Source organism: Aythya marila (assembly GCF_965140915.1).
Source record: "Aythya marila genome assembly, chromosome: 5".
Taxonomy (NCBI): domain Eukaryota; kingdom Metazoa; phylum Chordata; class Aves; order Anseriformes; family Anatidae; genus Aythya; species Aythya marila.
In genome coordinates, this window is record NC_139046.1 from 10,425,601 (window position 1) to 10,447,725 (window position 22,125).

Sequence of the window (22,125 nt, forward strand, 5' to 3'; positions counted from 1 at the left end):
GCTACAGGGCGTTAATGGCACTTGCAGGTGAGCACGAACTCACAGCTGGCAATTAATACCCTGAAAATAGCTTCTGTACACAAATACTTACAGGCGTCAGTCAGTATTGACACATTTCTGTTTGCAGTTATTGCTGGAATGAAAAGCCCAATGTTCATAGCAAAGTTTAGAAGGCTGAAAAAGAGGGGTTAGGAGTCTTTCATTTTTTTTGCTTCAAATGCAGGACTGTTTCAGCTTCAGAAAAGACCATTTCTTCCTGGTTTTGCTAATTTTATCTAGCCCTTTTGCTTGGAGGTAGTACCTGGTGGTATATTAAGGGCAGACCAGAAGAAATAGGAACATGAAAACCAGAGTTATTTGAGTGAGTTTATGTGGTAGCAAGGAGTGCACGCACAGGGCTGCTGTATGTCTTCTGTCTTCCCTTCCTTAAGCATTTACTGCTGCTGTACCACTGGACACTGATGGGCCTTTGGTATGTAGCAGTATAACTTTTAAATAATTCTTATTACATTAGTCTGAGCTTTCATCCACAACTTACACACCTTCCTGCTGGCTAACAGTCTGTTCTTTGAAGCAACAGAGCCTTCAAAGCAATGGTCAGTGGTGAAGTCAACGAAACAACTTACTATGAAGGGAAAATTTCTGGTCAAACACAGAATTGTCACAACCACACATTATCAGAACTTCAGGTTGGGGGTTCAGTTGGCAGTATTAGTGATTTCTAATAACATGAACTTAGCTTGATAGGAAAGCACCAGGGCCCTTCTATGAAAACTTACAAAGAGATCATGCTGACAGAAACACAGGAAATTGCAAATCTACATGCTTAAATATTAATGTACAGTGGGATCAGCCTTCCAAAAACTGTTTAATGCTTCCTAAACATCTGCAATGTGAATTAGAGAACAATTTTACATCAGTAAGAACCCCCTAAATAGTAGAAAATATCATCTAATGTCAAGATACTCTAAATGTTTAACTCTTCAGGTTACTACGAAAAGACCTGGTGTTGGAGAGCTGGTCAAGAATGCACTGCAAGAAACACTCAACCACCTTTGAAACACAGAGACCACTATGGTAGCTTGTTGGCAGCCTCTGCCCATACCCAGCCAGGTATCGAGAGAGCACTTGAACCTAAGCCAGCCAGAGCAAGTGGGTCTTGACCCAAAGCCATGCATGTACTGCTGCTCTCGCTGTCTTTAACAGAGAAAAGGGTTCTCCGGGTCGGCTGTAGTCCTAACTAAATTGCAATACATAATACATTGTATGACACAGCAGCTATGGGAAAGATGATTAAAGCCTCTGCATGTTATCCCAATAGGTCCCCGTACATTTGGGCTTATAACTGAAGTGGGGAGATCAATATTTAAACTCCAGATCTGCTGCAATCTTCCCATATGACTGGAAGGACTGAACTTCTAGCTTTATTTCTTTAACAGATATGTGAATCTTAATTTTAGGTCCAAATTTTATTTTATTTTTAAATCTAGATTATGTTGACAGAAAATATTATAATTAAAAAATCTGTGATCCAGTATCTTCCTGTATTTCATCTTGAAACTGCACCACAATGCAAGAGAAAAAAATATGAACCTTGCCCAAATCTGTAGTAAAACCTTTCAATCTACAAAGATTGGACCAAATGCTGTAGCTTGAATAAAAGCAGTGTGCAAAGCACTTAGACCAGCAGCACTAGCTGTTCCTTTGAACCACCTCTCCCCGTTTTTCAACATGGTCCAAGACCTTAAACCTTGTCTTATGTTTATTCCATGACAAGTAAAATAAACCAAGGCATTTTAAAAAGCCCAAGTATAGATAGAATTTATATGAGGAAAAGTTTATCTGAACCTATTTATTCCTCTTCAGTGTTCATTTTTACCATGTATTTATCTATAAAAAACCCTTCAATTTAAAGCAGTCAGCCTCTCCCATAACTCTGAAGACATTTTTCTCTACCCATTAACCAAAAGACATCTTCAGAATCAGAGGACATGGGTTTCAGCCATGCAAAACTTCATTCACAAGCCCATTATAAGCCCTCCCCTCATCCCAACACTACCTTCAGACCACACATGCCAGGACACCAGTCATATTACTACAAAAAAACACATTTTGGGCTGCTAGACATGCATCTTAAAATGCCTAGACCCACTGCTACATCCTTACCACATGCTGGCCTCTGATTAATTTTAAAGCTCATCTCTTATGCAGCGAGAAAACAGCTGTAGTGCTGCAAAGCTGTATCAGCAGCAGCACCGATAGACCTACACTGCTCCTCAAAGCAGATGAATAAACAAAAGGCCTACGTTCTTGGAAGAAGTTGAAGATTTGAAGAAGTTTGCAGATCTGAAGGAAGCAGTTTCCTTTCCGGGCAGCTCCTAGAGGCTTGAACAGTAAGCGTGCAGTATGACAAAGAAACAAGGGTATGTTCTTGCAAATTGGTAATTTCACAAGGTATTTGGGAAGGAATCTGTTGAAAACTGTTTCTGATCATATTAAGTCATTTTTTTTTTTTAATACCTTAAATACAGATTTACTCTGAAAGAACCTTTTGAAAACACCTTAAGAAAAATACTTAAGTACAAACTTCAAATATCCAAAGTATGATACTGGTGCACTTTTTAGAAACAATTACATACTTAACAGGTGAAGTAGGAATGGAGCATTTCAGAAAACATTTAATATGAAACCTTTTGGAACTTCCATCAAATACAGATTTACATCATTTATCAGAATACTTTTCAGTTCAGACAACAAAGTGCACTGCCAGGTGAAAAAAATACATTTGGAGGAGTGCTTAAAACGTAGGAAGTGAAAGGATAGGTGACTCTTCACCTGAGAAAGTACAATGATTGCCCTGAAATGTCTTATTGCTATTACAAAATGGAGTTTTCATGGCAAAAACCATACCGAGCAGCACAGGCACGGGCAGAGCACTGAAAGCCAACTGAACTCCAACTGAACACCTGGAGTTCTAAAGCCATGGCAGGATACAGAATATACAGAGAATAAAATGCAAATTCAGGAATATTTACTACATTTAACAACTATGATTACCCTTTAAACTAGCATAATCAATATCAATGCTTAGGGAAAGAGGGGGGAAGTCTGCTGCCTTCACAGACTACAGGTCACAAGAACTAACTTGCAAAATATTAAGGGGTTTGCATTTTCACCTCGTGTCAAATCTGAACTGTGTACTATGAATAACTATTAGCTCACTGCAAATTTAAAATGCAAATTTCGGCTCCAGTTTAAAGCACATGTGAAGTACATGCTTAAGTGCCTCACTGAAATATAGCCATAAAACATCAATACAAAAAGTCAAGTAGATAATGCGGGGTATTATCTACAGAAGTCCTTCATGAAAGAAATTGAGTATCACTAGGAAACAAAGCCTGAAGAAATCTCTTGATTCTAGTCTGCAAAAATCAAATCCAGCTCACCACAGTGATGGTTAAGAAGCAGGGACCATCCGATAGTAGCTTCATGTCCTACAGGAAGCTAGTTGGCCATCAGAGTTCATCGGGGTAGGTTTCCACACTGTATGTCACAAAAGTGACAACAGACTCCTCAGCAGAATCTAGAGACACAGCTGGCATAAAGCCATCAAAAGCAATACAACCAGAGCCAAGTGGAAGCACGCTGGAAGAGAGCTGCAAGGAAAAGTTTCAACTGCTGCTGCCTATGGCTGTAGTTTAGTACACTGGATGTTACAACGGAGGAGATCAGTAGCAAAATTATATTCCCACTTTTGGGTTTCAATACTGCAGACACCCAGAAAGCAAAGTACTGCCACACCTGCAGCAATACCTCAGAACGGCACTGACTCGGACGTGGTGACTTGCATCAAAACATGGTTGCTGTTTGAGAGTCCTTTTGTGCTTTGTATCAGCCTGACCTAGTCTAACGTGGAGAACTTGGTCTGAAAGAAAAAGTCACTAGTCAATGTTTAGCGCACTGCATTGTTCTGTAGAGGAACTGTGGAGCAACGGAGAAATGCTCTTAGCTGCAATCAATACTCGTAAACCAAAAGGACAAAGTTACAATTTTAGTAGTTTAGCAGAAGCAGAAGAATGGAAGCATTTACCCAAATTTTAATGCACAAATCAACTACATTTTAAAATTTTGATTCAGACTTAAATAATAAATAGGTGGGCAAAATATAATGCAAGACTTACTCAGTAAAAGTGAACTTTTAATAATCTCATGAGCTCTACTTAGAAAACAGGACTAATAATGTTCACAACCGTAAATCCAAACCCTTCACACACTTTTTTTTTTTCCTTAACACAGCAGTGAACTGTAAACCTGCGTTTACTGGTTATCTCTTCAGTTATTTTAAATATTAACTCAAGTGTTTCCTCCTTGGCCATTTCAATTTTTAGCACCAAAATTAGCCCAAAAAGAGGTACTGGTACAGCTCGATGTTGTAAATGAATTGTTTACATATAATACTTTATATATTATACACACATACTGTACATTCACACGTCCACACAAACAGGAGGCATATTTAAATGAATATATTCTGTGTTTCAATTTGTTGTCAAAGACTTAGGAGCAATGGAAATAAAGCAGAAGGGGTAATATTTTACATAGTAGGCAACTTTAATGCTGTAGTGCACTTATAAAAAAGTCCAACTCTCCCTCCCAGCTCAGCAGCTTTTTTTTTAATATCACTATTCAGAAGGATGCAGAAGTTATTGCCTAAATGTTATTCTATACATTTCCATTGGAATTCTCAAAAACACTTGCTAACTAATTTACAACTTAACTATTTTTCTTGTTACAGCTTTAACTCATTGGCAATTTTGGAAGCAATGTTTTTAAAAGCTATGGATGTTCCCGATATCCGCTTAAAGCGAACTCCATTCAGGGACAGTCTTGGCAGTTTACACACCTCCATCTCCCACTGTACAAGGTTTTCCGCATGCCCATCTCCATGGACGCAGAAAAGCAAGAAACGCTCTCTTTGTTCATAGTCACAATTATTGGCATCCAGGACCTTCCGGATTTCCCTCATCATGTCATTGGGATCCATGGAGCTGGTGGTTTTCATGCTCCACGTAAAACGCAGTGAGCGAGGCTTGGCTTCCTTGTTTTCATCCTTCTGATCCACAGCTACATTGCGGCTGAAAGACAGCAAGTTTTTAGTCAGCAGGGCAAGAGACCTCCCCCGAGCTGCGTGTTAGTGAAGCGAACTCACACTCAGCACACACTACTTGTACAAAAGCAGTGTCTAGGGGCTGTGAGCAGCGCCCCGTGCTCCCCACAGCTACACAAACACACAGTGAAGATAAAGCGTTAGCGTTTGGGGCTGAAACAAAGGTAAGGTTCGACTTGTGAAACAACTGGAAGTCACTGGAGTCGGGAGCATGAGGTAAGTTACCTTAGTGTGGTAAAACTACACACACCAGCTATGATTCAGTTTTAAGCTGGGTGCTGCTCAAAGCCCTGTTCTTGGGCCATGTGGCCCGGGGCACCCAGCATCGGCTTGGTGCTAGAAGTTTCTGGAACATCAAACAGCTGCTTGGTGACGTGTGACAAAATATTGTGACAAAACGGCGCCCAGCCTGCATCACGGGAGCGCTGGGCCATGGGAAGCACCCACACAAACACAACGGTGACCAGCTGTTCCTCAGCATCTCCTCCTGTCCAGCAGGGTGGGGACCGAGGGCTGGAAGGGCCATGGCGTGCCTCAGCGGAGGCAACCAGCAGGAAAATGGAGCTCGGGGCCCTGCGCTGGGTCACCCGCCTGCTCACCCAGGCCCAACGCGTGCCGCCCAGCTCTGGGCTAGATGGGTTTCACTCTGAAATCATTATTTTCACAGATTTGAGGGGTTCACTGAAGACCCACCATATTGTAGGATATTGGGGTTACTTTCAACAGGGTGGAAATAGTCTGTCTTTAAGTTGGTCACTGATTTGTTTACCTACATCAGTTATTGGTATTAAAGTGATGAAGTGTTTCACTACTAGATCTACGGAACTAAGCACCTTGAAATGCAGGAGAGAAAGTTGGAAGTCACTATTAAACATCTTCACATTGTTAGCAAAGAACCTAGGTAAAAGGGTTCCTATTTTCCTATTACGGCTGCAGTTTTAAGAAAGTACAAAATATTGAGGCTGCATTTCCCAGGTCTGCCTTTTTTTTTTTTTTTTTTAAAGCTTTTTTTTTTTTTTTTTTTTTTAAGCTTTTCCCTTGGTAAGGAGAAATAAGGTTATTCAGGACAATGAAAAAGAAACGTTCCAGAAATTTCTAGTTCATAATGATTCTTCTACTTTCATTAAAATCAGTGGTTGTGCAGCTAAAGAGTAAGGAGCTACATTTGGACCTTTAGGATAAAAAATGACAGATTTACTTTAGGAATGTCTACATGCTGTCAGTCATCTCTTCAAATTTTATTGTTCCCAGGGCAAGAGATTTTAATATATTGACAATGATGCTTTAATATTTTCTGAAAACACACAACCTAATTGACCCTAAACCATGCAATTTAGGCCTCATGTTGAACTTCAAAGTTCAGTTTACAATAAGTCAAGCTCTTTCTTAAAATATTTGGCAATGAATTTTTGGTTACATGATCCCTTCCTTCTCCCAGCATTAAGCAGACAACTATGAAAAAGTTACATAAAAAGCAATAGCAAAGTCAAAACAAAATAAATCTATCACAAAGATAACACATTTCATAATTTCACATTCTATTAGAAAGACTTCCAGTAACTATGAGAATCATAGGATTATGCTGTCAAATCCAGCTATGTGGTTTGCCAGATGTTACAAACATCAGCAAGCAAATTAAAGAGTATTCTGTTTTAAGGTTTTAATTTAATAAAGCTGCAAGAACTGGCAAAAGGGATAGGGGGAGGAACACCAACTTTTATTCAATGCTCATTTTATTTTGGAAAGCCTTTTCTACTTGAAAACAGTTGGTGGAATGAACACAAATCTGTTGATTTCTAGTATTGTTTGATATGAAGATTTGAGGAAGAGTTTAACATGAAAAATAGCTTAGCCATTTGTGATTTTGGAGATGAAAAATGTATTTTAATGTCCTTCAGCGGTTATCCCACACATCTGGAGTCTCACTAGACACCATTTACCTACAGATCTACAAGACAACAGCAAATTATAAATACTAAAATGCAAAAACACACAAGGGAAAAGGCAACATGGAAGATGAAAGTTTAGAAACAAGCCAGTCAATGCTTTAATAGCTGTTCCGCAGACAAAAATGCTTCTTTGTTTAGTTTCAAAGCCTTAAACAAAACAAAAGCTGCTGCCTGAAGCCACTGTGCCACATAATCAAGGGGAGAAAGGTTCAAACTCACCTAAGTAACATTTTAAACAAAAATTTTACCCTCACCTTGAGCCCTCAAATCTCCCGTTCCTCTCATATTCAGTCGGGAGCCTCATTGAAAAGAATGCAGAAGCAAAAGGAAGTGGGAAAGAGAAGACAAATCTTACACTACAATATACAATATCTGAATAGTTGCTCAAAGACACCGTAATCATACTGAAGTTGTGTTAAAATACAAAGCAACAAAGATGTAATGAACTTACTAGATTAGAACAAATTCAGAACAGAGCATCTTGCCGAAGTGAAAAAAAAACTATTAACTACAGTTTTTAAAAAGACCCCTAGCTACTTTTCACATTGTATGCTTTACGTGGTAGAACTCATCAAATAAAGCCGAATACCTAAAAGTATAAAACATTAAGCTAAAATTACAATATATTAAAATTACTTTATCATTTAATAAGTACCTGCTAAATGATAAACGTCTCCTAATCATTAAGCTATTTATTTAAAAAAATCATGGTGCTTGCACACACACCAAATACCAAAATATTAGATGTTTAAACAATACCAAACCATTTAAAAAAGAACATGCATATACATTTTAATAAAAGTTCGGAGGTAAATCTGAGATTTCTTATGCTGTGATAGCTATTAATTCCCATGCTGATGCATCTTCTACATCCAAAAGAAAGCCTAAGCTTTCTTTTTGTACTACTTAAAGCTATGTTGCTGATCACTAACATACCAGTATCAAGGAGAATTATTACAGGGAAAATCATCATCTTCCTCTATGTTCCTATTATTGCAGTACCATGTCTCTACATCTCAGTGTTAATTCTGCTTGTAGGGAAGTCATCTTTATAAAACTCTTAATCCATGCTACTCCAAGTTAGTACAGGGCTTCACTCAGTAAAGTAAATATATTAAAACACTTCGGCTATCAGGTGTCTAGGGACAAGAATGTAGGACAACAAGCTTATTTTTTCATGCACATGAGATTTATATTAGGTTGTGTGAGGTGTTACGAGGTTTAGTTTCCTCATTTTCTTCCTTTTAAGGGGTTGTGGTGAGGAAACAGGCCTTTAAGATCAGTGGAAAAGAGTGGAAAGAGTACAGTCTTGATGCAATGGAACAGACTGCAAGAGTGCACTGCAGAATGCAGTGATAGCACTTGCTGTGCAGGATATGGAGTTCAAAATCCATACTGCAATATAAATATAGGTTTTAAAAAAATGCTAGGTCACTCATCATGTTGTTCATCACCAGAACATCCCTATTCTGTGAGGTACTGCACAGCACATGGGAAGATGCTGGTTCCTCTGCTAGGAAATGTTTTCCATTGACTAATAAAAAGCTGTAACAAGCAAAAGGGATACATAAGGAAGACAGTGAGAAGAAAACAGCTGGCAAGTCCTCAAATAAATCTAGCACTTCAAAATGTGCTTTATTGGTAGCCATTTCATCATATTTTTATATTCAAATGTTAAAATTCAACTTTCTTAAAGGGGGAAACTTCCAGTTCCCCCCAGTAACACAGCAGGATGACCGACTCAAAGGCTGCAGCCCTCCCAGCGTCCTTATTACTTGACTGCAGCCAATACTTCTATCTGATTTCTGAAACCCATGTTAACAGTTTAAAACATCAATAGCACTGATGATCATTTAGGTATGCACATTAAGATCATGTGATATTCCACTATGGTGGATACCAGAGAATGTACAAAAAGATTGATTAGGTCTGCACACACAATCCCTGAACTCATCTTCTACAACAATTTTGTAAGACTGAATTAGGAGAAGATTGTCAGGGAGAGAACTATTACTTGTACCAACTGAACAAATCCACCACACCTTCCAGATGCTGGAAAGAGAGGCTCTTTTTACTAGGGAAAGCTAACAAGTGAGAAGACTGCTCGACAGAGAAATTAAGAGTACTTGGACTTTAAAGTGACATTGTGTTCCTACAAAGTGTAGGCAACATCTTTAAGAGCTGCAAACATTTGCAGCTCATTTTACTTCAATTTATTTTGATTTTAAACTTGCCAAAGGTTGTAGAAAATGGGATGATAACCAGAATTCCCAATGAGGAACGGCCTTACTGTTACCAGCACCTGTCCAGTTTGAGGATGTTCTCAGACCTTTTTAGGTTGAATGGTTCAGGTTCTGAAACACTGTAGTCTGAATTAAAGAAAGATCATTTTCACCTGATCATGCCACCTTTGAATAATAACACTACTTCATGGGAACCTTTTTGAAAAATCTTACTTTATTAAATTTTTCCGTGCATCAGGGTTCCACTCATTTAGCACCAGGAACTCGTACGCGGTGACACTCACTGTCAAATACGAAACACCAGCCAGAGAGGGGTGCCCGTCTCTGTAAATGCTTCTTCCTTCACCAAGGAAATGGTTACAGCACAGCACTCATGCCTTGGGAACATTAACTTCCTGTGCTGCCAGCATTGTTTTGGTGGGTCTGCAGCTCAGATGTAGCCCTTAGGGCTCCTCACTGCTACCACAGTTGTCACTTCTGTAGAAACCGCAAGTTGCTGTGTTACATTCCAAGTTTTCTGGTTTTGCTTTTATTGTTACATAAATTAATTTTACGGACCAAGATGCTCCTTCGTCTTGAGAATGGAACAAATATATAGAAAAGTTACATCCTCATTTGTCAGGCAATGCCTATAACACTTTTATTTTTGCTATAGAGTTTCTGAAAGGCTTTCAAAAATAAGAATGTTTCTGCATGTCTGTCCTGAGTTTTATTATACTGTGTTTTCTGTTCTTTACATCTTTGTATGCTCTTTGTTAAAAATCCCACTAAACACAAAAGAGAACTGTCTAAAATGATATAGAAAAACAGCAAAGAGGGCAAGACTAAAATAACATTAATTTACGGAAACGGACAAAAGATGCTGCAGTAAAATCTAGAACACAGAAAGTGAGTTTTTGCTGTCAGAAAAAAGTTAGCTTTCCACAATATGCGTATTGGCAAGCACAGTGCATAGTACAAGATTTTATATATGTATATATACACACATGTATACAAATATATATATATACAAACATATATGTATATATACAAATGTATATGTATACAGTAGCTTTGTGTACCAGTTCTACACTAGTAGAACTACATTGTTTAAAAAGGAATGACTATATATCTACTTTTATCCAGCTCCTCAGGAATGATGCTGCAGTACTGTACACGTGGGTTACAGTAGTTCTTGCAGTATTAAAGACAGTGAGTTTAGGTAAGATTCATAGCACATGAAATAGGAAAAAACTGCTAACAAATAACATTTTCAATTTATTTTTGTACCTACATACAGCATCAGGTGCAGAGGGATACAATGCACATGTAAAACAGAATTTAAAAAGCACAGCCTGGTTCTGCGTAGGTGGTATAAGACTCTGCAAATCTCTTATTCAAAAGACAGCTGCTGCAGCTTCCATTGAATGTATTTCCACTATAGCCTAAAATTCCTGGCCAACTAAAGATTATTATTTTTTTAAATAATTAGAGGTTACTGTTGTTTTTTAAATCCCAAAGTTGAAGAATAGCATTCTAGTTCAGATCTGAACATTTTTCATTTTAGCATTTTTCATTTTTCTTCAGAGCAGCAGGATAACAAACTTACACGCATCCAGTTGTGGCGGTTACACAGATCACAATACTTTGTTTTAAAATGAATGCAACTACAGAGACAAAAGCTCCCTTTTACCAAGTGGTATGTGCCCTGTAGCTCTTTATGCATGATGGGTTAGAACTATTGCCTCTGCTCAGTTTCATCTCTATACTCTGTTGGATCTTTCCTTCCCTTAGCTGTCAGTTCATGCACGTTCCTTTTCTCAAGCTAGCTATGACAGTGCCAGCCAACCAAACCAACCAACATCAGTTCTAAACATTGGCATGTTTGGAAGTGCCCTGGTAATTATAAAGTGAAATGAAATTTTCTTGTTTAGTTGGGGGGAGTACCTTTAGACTACGAACTGAATAAACCCAAATTTAAGCAGCTATTAACATATCTCAGGTCTCCCTAATACTAAATATTTCCTTGAAATGGTCTGACTAATTTCAAATTAGTAGCACAAAGCCTTACAGTTTGAAAGATAAACAGATTACTTTTTTTTTTTTTTGGCACTGATTACCTATTTTTGATCAATATTTGTAAATTGGAAGCATCATCCTTTAAGGAGCTCCAAGGAATGATTCAACATAACTGAATATTGCTGATAAATAATGAAGATTCTGCTGCAAAATCTACACGCAGATCAAAATTGTGCAATCAACTTTAATGCTTCATAATGGATTAAAAAGACATAACATTCCCAAATTGTAAGGCTAAATTCAATCCTTTGGGATTGAAATGTGAATTACACTTCTCAGCTTTTTCCTTTTGTTAATACATTAGTATAGACATTATACTTTGCTTGTAACTGAAGTGCTCTACTTGCACTTCAGCTGCAATTCACTTCAGCAAACACATCCCATTTTAAAATAGTTATTTGATCTTCAATCTTCCATACAAAACAATTCACAGCCATGCTGTGTTAGATTCACAGCCATGTTCAGTTTGCTTCCTACTATATCAACTACAGATAAAGCTTCACAATGACTTTTTTCAATACCATAAAACAGAGAACGTAAGTTTAGCATTACTTACCTTCATTTGCTTGTAACATTATGTTTTGTTTATATTTTCATCATTGTTATCAAACACCTCATTTTTCAAACATAAGCATGCTAAAGTGTATTAGTACGAAGAACAGAATTACTTTGGTACTACCAACTCTATCAAAGAAAGAAGAATTCACAAGGCATGCTTAGCATCTTGTTATACAGGTGCCACAGATTCTTAGAAATCATCATGAGTTAATGGATTTATTCTATGCTTTCCTCTCAAGAAAGAAAGTATTTAGTTCTCAGCAGAAAGTTTAGTTTTCAGAAAACCAAGGCTAGAAAGCCAAATCTGTTGTTAATTGCAGGAGCCGCTTTTTTTAAATATAAATAAATCCTACCTTTTGATAAACCTGAATGACATGTTTCTAAAAGAAATTAAGCCAAAATAATAATTAACAAAAAGTTTTGTACAAAATAAATTGAAAAATCCATTTAGAGTGAAGCATGCAAAAAGACCTCATTTAAATGCACACTGAAATTACACTTCAATACATTCTAAGATTAGGCAAATAATTTAAGGTCTAAAGACTCTGAACTTTTTTTTTTTTTTTAGCATGAATATTTCCAAACATTTTTTTTTTTTCTAGGAAATACATCACCAGTAGTTATTATATGTTAACATACGTACTGGTTTCAAAATACCTTAAAACTGAAAACGTGCAAAGTTACAGAAAAACGTGTTTGGATTTTCCTCACATAATTCAAATAGAAAGTAAAATCAGTAACTCCAACTATTATTAGATCTTGAGTACCTTCAAAGTTAGATTTCTTCCTTCCTTCCTAACACTGTCATCCATGTTGTGCTAAAAACTGCCTTAAATATTTAGCTAATTCAGTGAGAGAAGCTGTAACTGTTGCCTACACCAGAACATACATAGTTAATAAGCAGAATGATTCTGATCACCCATAGAGGAAACTAGAATCAAATAACATTTTTTTTTTTAATTTAAGATAAGAAATATAACTGTGTATACTTTGATGGGACTGTCCATTTCCCAAGCACTTCGTACCTACTATAACAGAGCACCAACTGCAAGAGGTCCTCCAAATACAAACTTAACCATCTGTAGCAGTGCTATTGTGTTATAATTGCATGTTATTTAATCAAGTCCAGATGGAATTTAAACTATTGCTACAGTACTGGGGGAAAAACTTTTTAAAGCAAACCACACTGCACTGCAGAAGTTGAAAATCAGAGGTAATGATAGAAGTTTGACTGCTGTCTAAACAAGTGCGTCACTCTGAATGACAAAGACTGTGTTCCAGCAGCACAAGTAAAAAGCTTGCATGTTCACAGTTTGACTGTCCACATTTGGAATGTCAGATGGAAAATTAAGTAAGGGTATTACAAACAAAAGTATAGAGGGAAAGACGTGCCAAAAGGATGCATTTGATTAAGACTTGACAAAAAGCATAAGGCTTTATGGGAAAAAAAATGAATTTCATCTTTTATCTCTAAAGAGAAAAAAAAAAAAAAGCAACTTCCTACAGTGCATTATTTCCCAGAAAAGTGCTTGCTGAGAATGCTGAGTAGCATAAAACATTTACCAAAGGGCTAGGCTGCCCTTTTTCACAGAACTAGAACTTCCCCTTGCCTTTTTTTTTTTTTTTTTTTTTATAAATTAATTCCCTAAATTGAAATCAGCCAGTTGTGAAAAATTGGAAGTTTGGCTTAACATTATTTTGTAGAAATGGGAGACTAGGAAGAGGATGCTGGGGGGAGGTAATGTACAGTCACAGAATGTACAGGAGGGAAATGGCTTGGTGCCAATATGATAAGCCTAAAATAAATGCAAGCATACCAGGATCAGAATGATGTATTTCAAAAGTTTCATATGGTGAGGAGGGTATAAAAATATGGAGGTTATCTTAAAACAAAAGATAAGAAACTTCTGCAAACACAAATTGTGGATATCTGAGTGGTCTCAAGCATGTGATATATGAACCCCGCAGGTTATAAATATGTAAGGAAAATAGGTGTTTTTTCCCAGCTTGTGGTCTCACCTCGACTATTTTAGTGCTTGTGGGAGCTAATGAAATCATACATATGTGAAACCAAGAATCCAATTAGAATAAAAACTGTCAGGAATAAGCAGCTGCTTAAGCCAAGCCTTGGCTAGCCCAACACATCTTCACACCAAAACCAGAACCTGCACATGAACTAAATGTCAAAGTAGGATTAAATCTTTCAAGGCCTGACCAGACTGCTGCCTAGATGGAAACTGTAGTACTGCCATTACTTTAGGATGACCTACGCTAGTACTGCTGCCAAAAGAAGTTGTTGTCTCTTGCCCCCATCCTTTCACCTCTGATATTTTTACCCTTGAGGAAACATCAATAACCTGAGACTGGGAGAAACAGCCAGAGCTTCTAACACATTAATTATCAAGACTGGGATCCTAGTTTATACATTCTACTGAAAGACTATACAGACAGAGTGAGCAGCTTTTGAACTGAGCTGCAGTATTTCAGCTCTGCAACATTTGTACCCCAGACGTGAGGATTATGAGCCCAGCATAATCAGCACAGACCAAGCTGTCTCAGTTTTTAGCAATTGAATCAAGTGGTATAAAACCAAATGGCTTTCTGTAACTATAAAGAACTGAAAAAAAAAACACACATAGGCAGGTGCATTTTAAGTTGCAGATACATAGCTCGGCTGTTGACCAGGGAACATGGCCAAAACAACCTAATGAGCTACTTGGTAATTTCTACTATCTGACAAAAAGAGAAGTTTCTGGATAGCATTACTGCTTGAAATCACTTACCTTCTTGTTAGTTTCGAAGTTAGTTTGCTAAAGAGATTAGTGGAACCCCTGGTTCGAGTCTGAGAGAGCGGCGTCGCCTCGTGGGACAGACTGGGGGAGGCCGGGGGTCCGTTGTAGGTAGCAGTGCGACGCTCCCTGAGCTGGCCGTGGAAAGTGCTCCGACTAGCCGTTCCTCTGGGGAAACGAATACGATCAGGTGTGGTTGCACTGCTTATGCTGTGAGTTGAAGCAACAGGAGTTCTTTGATCGGGAATAGTGCTAGAGCAGAAAACAAAAAGACAACGCTAGAACTTCTTTACGGAAGCACGACCGTTTTGCAGGAAACACAAAACACTAAGTTCTACAGTAAAGCATAAGCAGACACTTTTTTATAGGCCAGGGTTGGAAATATCAACACTATTACAGCACTGTATGGAATCAAAATTCGTAAGTTAGGATTAAAAGGCTGTCGAAACAGAAACCTACATAGGCAGAAAAATGCAACACAAGTGTCCTGGAAAAGACCAGATAAACTAGGCATACAGTGTTTCACTGAGAAGACTGATAAAAGAATAGATGAGCCAAGTTTCCTTCCAGGAAAGAGAAGCAATGGATAACTTTAGTACCTCTCCCTCCACAATCTATCCATCTTTGAAAAACTTGCTAATTTGAAAATATCCTACAGAAAATTGTCTACATGCGAACGGTTCCAAGTAGTGAAGTCCTTCAGAATACACAGATTACAGTCTCCCAACAAACTTTGACAATAGGGCATGTCCAATACTCCTAACGCTAAAAAAAATAACGTTCATTATTGCAGGATTATGTCACAGACAGCCTGACACACCACAAGACAAATGTAAACGAGACTAGAAATGAGGAAACACACATCTTGTGGGCAATATATACTAGAACACTCTAGGACTAAAATTCCACAGCACAAAGTTAAGAAGCAGTGGGTATAAGTTAGTTTCACAACGATTTCAGGTTCTTACATAGGCCTGAAGTTATCTGCGCCATTGTCTATTGGAGGCAACATCATCTTCGTGTGCACAGAGGCTGACATGGACATCGACTTCTGATGTCGCAGCCGAACACTGGAGAAGGATGTAGTACAAACTGAAGCAGGGCTAGCTGCGTAAGCGAACATTTCTGTCAGGCTGTGAGGGGGTTTGGGTTCAGGCAGAGGCAGAAAGAAGAGCGTGATGGACCAACAACAAACTACTGCATAGAAAAAAAAGCAAACTTTTCCTTCTATTAACCAGATTGTGAAAGAACATGAACTCTACTGGCCATCTTATATGTACACAGCAGTAACTACCCTAAGCTCCTCTCAGAAAGCATCCTTACTATACATAGCACTTGACATCTGTGAAGTGATAATTCTCGTATCAATAGCATTAGCTAGCAGTGCCACCCTCCTTAGCTGGGCAAGTGTACAGAACCTGAACAACCCACTGCTCTGAGCTCATGCACAAGTATATTTTATTACTAATGTAATTTGTATTGGTCTCAACATTAAAGAAATGCATTAAAAAAAAACACCGAGTGCATTTTCCAAAATTGACCAAAGATAGATAGCTCCATTACTGCAGTGAAATAATCTGTTTCCAGAAAGTATCCACGTTGAGAGAAATCAATGCAAGTCGGACAAGTATTCACATCTTGATCTATAACTAACAGCTCAGACACTTCATGGGCACAACCAAGAACAGTATCATGACATTTAACAAGTCCAGAGATGTCCAAACAAAAAAGCTACTATTAATCAACCTGCATTTATAAGAAGAAATGAGTAGCTCTTGTTCTCTGAAGGAGAAGGTACGACTGTTGAAGAGCATCTCATTGGTTGGCTATGAACCCTGAATTCCTCACGTTAACATTCAGGATTTGAAGGAAGGTCTACAGTGCTGGCCAGTGATCTGTCAGCCTTATAACATGCTAAAATAGAAACATTCAATATTTTTCTTACTTTGCGCCAAAGCACTCTTTGCAGCCTTCACATTATCTAGTAATAAAGGGGATGAGAGAAACCTGAGAGGCCACATGAGGTATCACTCAAAGGGCTACATCATATCATACATCTTAAGTTTGCTTTAAGAGTAAGTCAGTTATAACTTCAAAATGTTGTTTAAGGTTAAGAAATCAGTAATTGTCAGCGCATTTCATGACACTGCACTTTCACTTACAAGTTACTTCATAGCTACATACTCTGAAATTCAAGTCCTGTTGTTGCATTCTGGTAATTTGGAGAGGAGAATGCTAGTCCAGCTGTATCAGCTGACCCATTTCTTGGACCTAGCTCTCAAATTGCTAAGTAGAAAATACCTCAGAATTCAGACATCAGAACTCCTTGCTAAAACAGTTAACAAAATGTGCTCCCTCTTGCAGATCCTGAAGAAGTTAAAACACAAGAACTTCATCTGAGTCATGTCTGCATCTCTTTGCACTGCTGAATCCAGCAAGATGCCAGCTACAATCACTGCTAAAACCAGGTTTGCAAAACAGTCCAGCTTTTACATTGTACCAAGGTATTACAAAATTCCAAGGAAATGAACATTCATCCCAAAAGCAATACCCCAAAGTAATCCTCAAATATCTGGTCACTAGCCACTCAAGCATTTCACAATTATAGCTCCTTTCCTAGCAGTCTGTTGCAAAGGACAAAGGAGAAAGAATCTAGTTTTACAACACATTAAACCCAAGTTTTACCTCGCCTTAGATACCTTTTGTCATCTACCTCCAAAGATGTGGTAACTCAAGGTATCGATAAGGTACCAGAGCACATACTAAATCATGAAAGTTCCTTCTCTGAAGCTTTGCTGGAGATCAACTTCCTTGGATTACCAGCCTGGGATCGTAGAAACAGGAAGCTAAATTCATCAATTAACACTAAGGCTTACTAAAATCTAAGGCTGTTGTAAATCATTTGTGTTACAAATGATTTAAAGCAATTGCCTATCATTATGAAGAGCATTTAATGAGTCCCCAAGTGCATTAATTAATGCTTAGGCTTTGGAGGAGAGCCAAGAGCCATCTCCAGCAGAATACCTGTGTCGGCCACACAATGTGTTGAAGATGGGATGTGAAATTAAAAACCCTTTTCTATTAGTCTGGCATGGGGTCTTCAAGATTGCTTTCTTGATCATCAGCTCCACTAACTGACTACCAATTCTTGAAAGTTTCCATACCTCCAAAACCAGCACCTTCTCTGAATTCAGTGTGTAAAATAAAAACAGAACATTTTATTACTTTTTCTACAGAAAGACTGGAGACTAAATCTGTGCATCTTGCCTTTTTAAAGCAGGTCTCCCAAGTTTTAATTGGGTCACTGTCAGCATCTAGCTACAGAAAATCAAAAATCCAATCTGCAACAAATGATTTAAAGTAATTACTCTTGCCTTTAACATTTGCTACCAACAGACATTTCAAAAGCACAGAAAGCAATTTTAACAAGACCTTGGATTTCTACTAAGCCTAGAATCTACTTCAGATCTTGCTTCACAGAGAAAAAAACATTACAAGTTTCTAAAGTTACTTTTTACCAAGTTGAGAGAAAAATATTGATATTACAAAAACACACCTGAAGAAAGGCAGAATTCATTCTGAAGAGCCAGTCCCATCAATAGCCATGTTTGCTTAACCTGCATTAAAGGTCTGCATTTCATGTGATCAGTCAAGCCTTCGCCCAGTTACAGCAACAAAATACATTCAGCTTTAATTCTGCAAACCTCTACAAGAACTCTGAAACTGTGCCGAAATGAACATGCAGTTTAACATTGAAGCATTTCAGACAATGAGAAGCCTCCAACTCTAAAGCAATTAGCAATACAGTCTCCTCTTATCTTCTTTAACACACTATAAAGAGTCACGAAAGTAGTAAGCAAAAACATGGGATAAAAGTTGTATTTTCTTTTTTTTCCCTGATAGCCAAAATGTAAATGCTCAGACATTTTAAGTGATTCAAACAGAGGTAGAATTTGCAAGATGAGCAAATGATGTTTTGATACCATTTATCGTATTGACAATAAAAGGTAAGTTACATAAGGATAACCAATTATAGAACTAAAATAGAACACATTTGCCAAGTACACAATGTAAACTCTGAACTTCAAACCATTATATGACAAACTAGAGAGGCAGAAGTTTGCTGAGAAAGTCAAGGCTGGGGAAAAAAACAACTCCAGAAGACAACTCCTTAGCAGTATGACGTTATTCCTAAATAAAGACCATACCTGATCCTCAAGCATTCCTAGTAAATAACAACTTGGAAGAAATATAATAAAGAAATCGTCAAGATATTGCAAAGATATTAGTCGGTGAACAAAAATGTTGTTAACAAACCAAGAAATCAAGTAATCAAATCTGATCAAAACTATTCTGGATGAAAAGATTAATTTTCAAAATGCGTTGGGAAAGAAAAAAAACTATTAACATTTCGAATGAAATAAAGGATGGTGAACTTCAATCTAAACAAACTTGGTAACATTAACAAGGACTAACCAATGAAGTCTGAGACAGACACACTAAGAGACAGTACCAAATAGCTGTGCTGTACTTCACAAGACAGTTGACTGTGGGCCCAGCTGGCCAGCTAAGACTTTTGGCACTCTTCAAAGCTAGGAGGAAGAGAGAGGGTCAAAATCATGTTCTTTACCCTAGGCTCCAGAGGTCAAACAAGGGACAAACTTTCCATTCAACATCACAACTTCATCACTCTTCCTAATATGCTTTTGAAAAAAAGGGAAAAATATGTGCAAAAAATTGCAAATCTTTCACCAAATTCAAAAGAAGCTAGTAGAAAAAAAGTATTTTCTTCCCATGCTTTATTATATAACATAAAATTATGAAGGGGCAGAGAAAACTGGGGAGTAGTGGAGAAAGCGTACATTCCTCCAAGCTTAAGCATTTTTGTTAAGTACTAGCTATCTTAGTGCTCTCCTGGCAACAGTCAACTACTCAATTGTAACCAGCTTTTGACACCAGCAAAAATTCTGTGAAGAACAGTTGGCTGTAACTTAAAGCAGTTCTGCCACCCAGCAAATTCGGTGGTATTCTCCACAAGTGTTACTCTACAGCTAATGTCTATATTCACTGTAATATCTACTTTCTGCAGCTCCCCTCAGGGCTTGGTGCACAGGAAAGGATGGCACCAGTGGCGGCTGTGGTGCTAACACTTAAGTTAGATGACTCCAATTTCACTACATGCTCTAGTCAGGCTTTCAATGAAGTAACAGTAAACACATTGATATCTCCATATTCTGAGTGGAAACAGAGAGGAACAATGTTTTCCTTCTCAAGATGAGTTCTGTAAATACTAGGAAGCACTCAGACTTCAAGAATATCACTACTGAACATTATCAGTTCAAGATAATGGCCTATCACTGTTTCATCTTTGCTTAAAAAAATTGACTTTTTCCTTGCGACTTTACAGGGGGAAAAAATAAATTCCAAATAATCGCAACTGCAAGCAAAGTTTAGAGTGAAATGTAAAAACAGAATGGCCGAGCAGAGATATACTTTGTAGCTTGACACTAAATAAACCTCTTCTGCAAGCTTATGTTGTTTGACCACAGGAGTTAACCACTCACTTCAGATGATGGCTGTACAAATACGAAATGTATTTAACCAAGCATTAGGATCTTCATTCTGTGTATAAAGACTGCATGAGTTAAGCATAGAAAAAAACATACTTACAGGTGATCCATAACCAAAGATCTGTACTCACCTTTAGGAATTACTCTAGAATATTATTGATTTTTAAATTAGGCATTACAATATTTTGGAAATGTGAAGACAAGGGACGTACACCATAGGAAGACATTTCATATACCTGTTCTCCTTGCCATTTTGTATCACTGAATGCCTATCAGCAGTGGTTCTTTCACTACAAACATATGTGTTGCGCCGTGTCATTGCTCCAGGGGCAGTATTATTCTACAATTAAAAAACATAGGCTTGTTACTCCCTGCAAAAAGGCTTTTCTAGTGTTAATACTACATATAATTTAAGGCTGTTTTACTTCATGCTACTTCTACAGAGTTATAAAACTTGCAATCACTCAGTAACTAGTTAATATACGAACACCTTCCAGTATTTTTAAATAATGCAATAAAAAAAAAAAAAATCAAGCTGTTCTTGTATTTCATGTTGATGGCTCAAAATCAGTATAGCTTAAAGTTCTTAATTACCAATGTTCTGAATTACAAATTCTCAGCATGTATATCATTCATCCACATCTGGAGAGCCTATTTTTGAAATACTTTACCACTTGTAGATTGTGGAATTTCCCTTTAAGTTATGATCATACCCTTAAACAAGATAGCAAAAGTGAAGGCTTAAGAAACAGATATGGTAAAATTCAGTGGGAAAGCAAACACAGACTTTTAAATATTAAAATACTAGAGAACACTTGACAAGTTTTGAAAAACAGGGAAGAGTAAGTCAAATTAAAAGAGACAAATTGCAGAGAATTTTAATAAGACATTGTAAAAATATACATGTATAAATACAAGCATAAGACATTGAGGACAAGAGAACCAGGGGAATTTAAGCTACAGACCTTATTTTATAGGGGAGAAAAGAAATAGAATTACTTTGCCTCTGTCTTTACAGAGAAAGAGGGTGGAGATATGCCCAAGTTGGCGGTCAATTTTCCAGGAACGACTGAGAAGCTAGGTAATTCACAGATAACAGAATTATAAAATGTTAGATGCAATTACTGTAGGAAAAGTATGGTGGTCCAGATAAACATGCACCCCCAGGTTGTAGAGGAAGTAAAAGCTGGCAAGCCGTTTATTTTTTCCCCACCCCAAGGACATAACACAATAAACTGCATATGGTTGGAAAGTAGAAAAAACCTTTAGAAATTTTCTTTAAAGAAAAGGATCACAGGGCAAAGCAGGAAGCAAAATAGGATATTAACTTTAAACATCACTGCTGGGGAACATCTTGGAGGCTAGCTTAAGGGAATGACTGGTCAGCACCTGGATAAGCACATATTGAGTAAGGATGGCCACTAAGAGTCAGGCAGGGGACTTCATGCTCAACTAACCTTTTGGAGTTCTTTGAAGAATTACTGCTATGATAGGCAAGGAAAATTCAATGGACTTTTAAAATAGCATTAAGAAAACATGTCACAAACTGGTTACATTACAGCATTGTGGGAGGAAGGATAAAAAAAAAGGGAAAAGGTAGATCAAGCACAGGAGAGTAGCCAAACCTTTTTTTGTTTCCAAACCTGAAATAAAACTGTTAACTGGAATATTCTTAACAACAAGCAAATGCTCCTCCTGTGCTTTCTATACACACAGCTTTTGCTGCCTTAAGGCAAAATATTGGCTATACAGTCAGTGAGTCTCAAGTAGCACAATTCCTGAGTTGCGGAT

General features: G+C 37.7%; 1 protein-coding gene across 10 annotated transcripts in view; it reads right to left on the minus strand.

The window, feature by feature from the left end:
* Positions 1-2,652: 2,652 nt before the first annotated feature.
* Positions 2,653-22,125, minus strand: part of MARK3 (microtubule affinity regulating kinase 3) — a 63,464-nt gene continuing 43,991 nt past the window's right edge. For 2 of the 10 annotated variants that reach the window (XM_082762297.1, XM_082762299.1), the window contains 6 exons: positions 20,571-20,674; positions 15,733-15,897; positions 14,759-15,016; positions 12,329-12,355; positions 7,371-7,415; positions 2,653-5,135 (listed from right to left, as the gene is read on the minus strand). In XM_082762297.1, coding sequence (XP_082618423.1) covers positions 4,790-5,135; positions 7,371-7,415; positions 12,329-12,355; positions 14,759-15,016; positions 15,733-15,897; positions 20,571-20,674 — 945 coding nt within the window. In that variant the 3' untranslated portion in view covers positions 2,653-4,789. The remainder of the gene's footprint in view (positions 5,136-7,370; positions 7,416-12,328; positions 12,356-14,758; positions 15,017-15,732; positions 15,898-20,570; positions 20,675-22,125) is intronic. The other 8 variants (XM_082762302.1, XM_082762303.1, XM_082762304.1 and 5 more) reach the window with 5 other exon arrangements.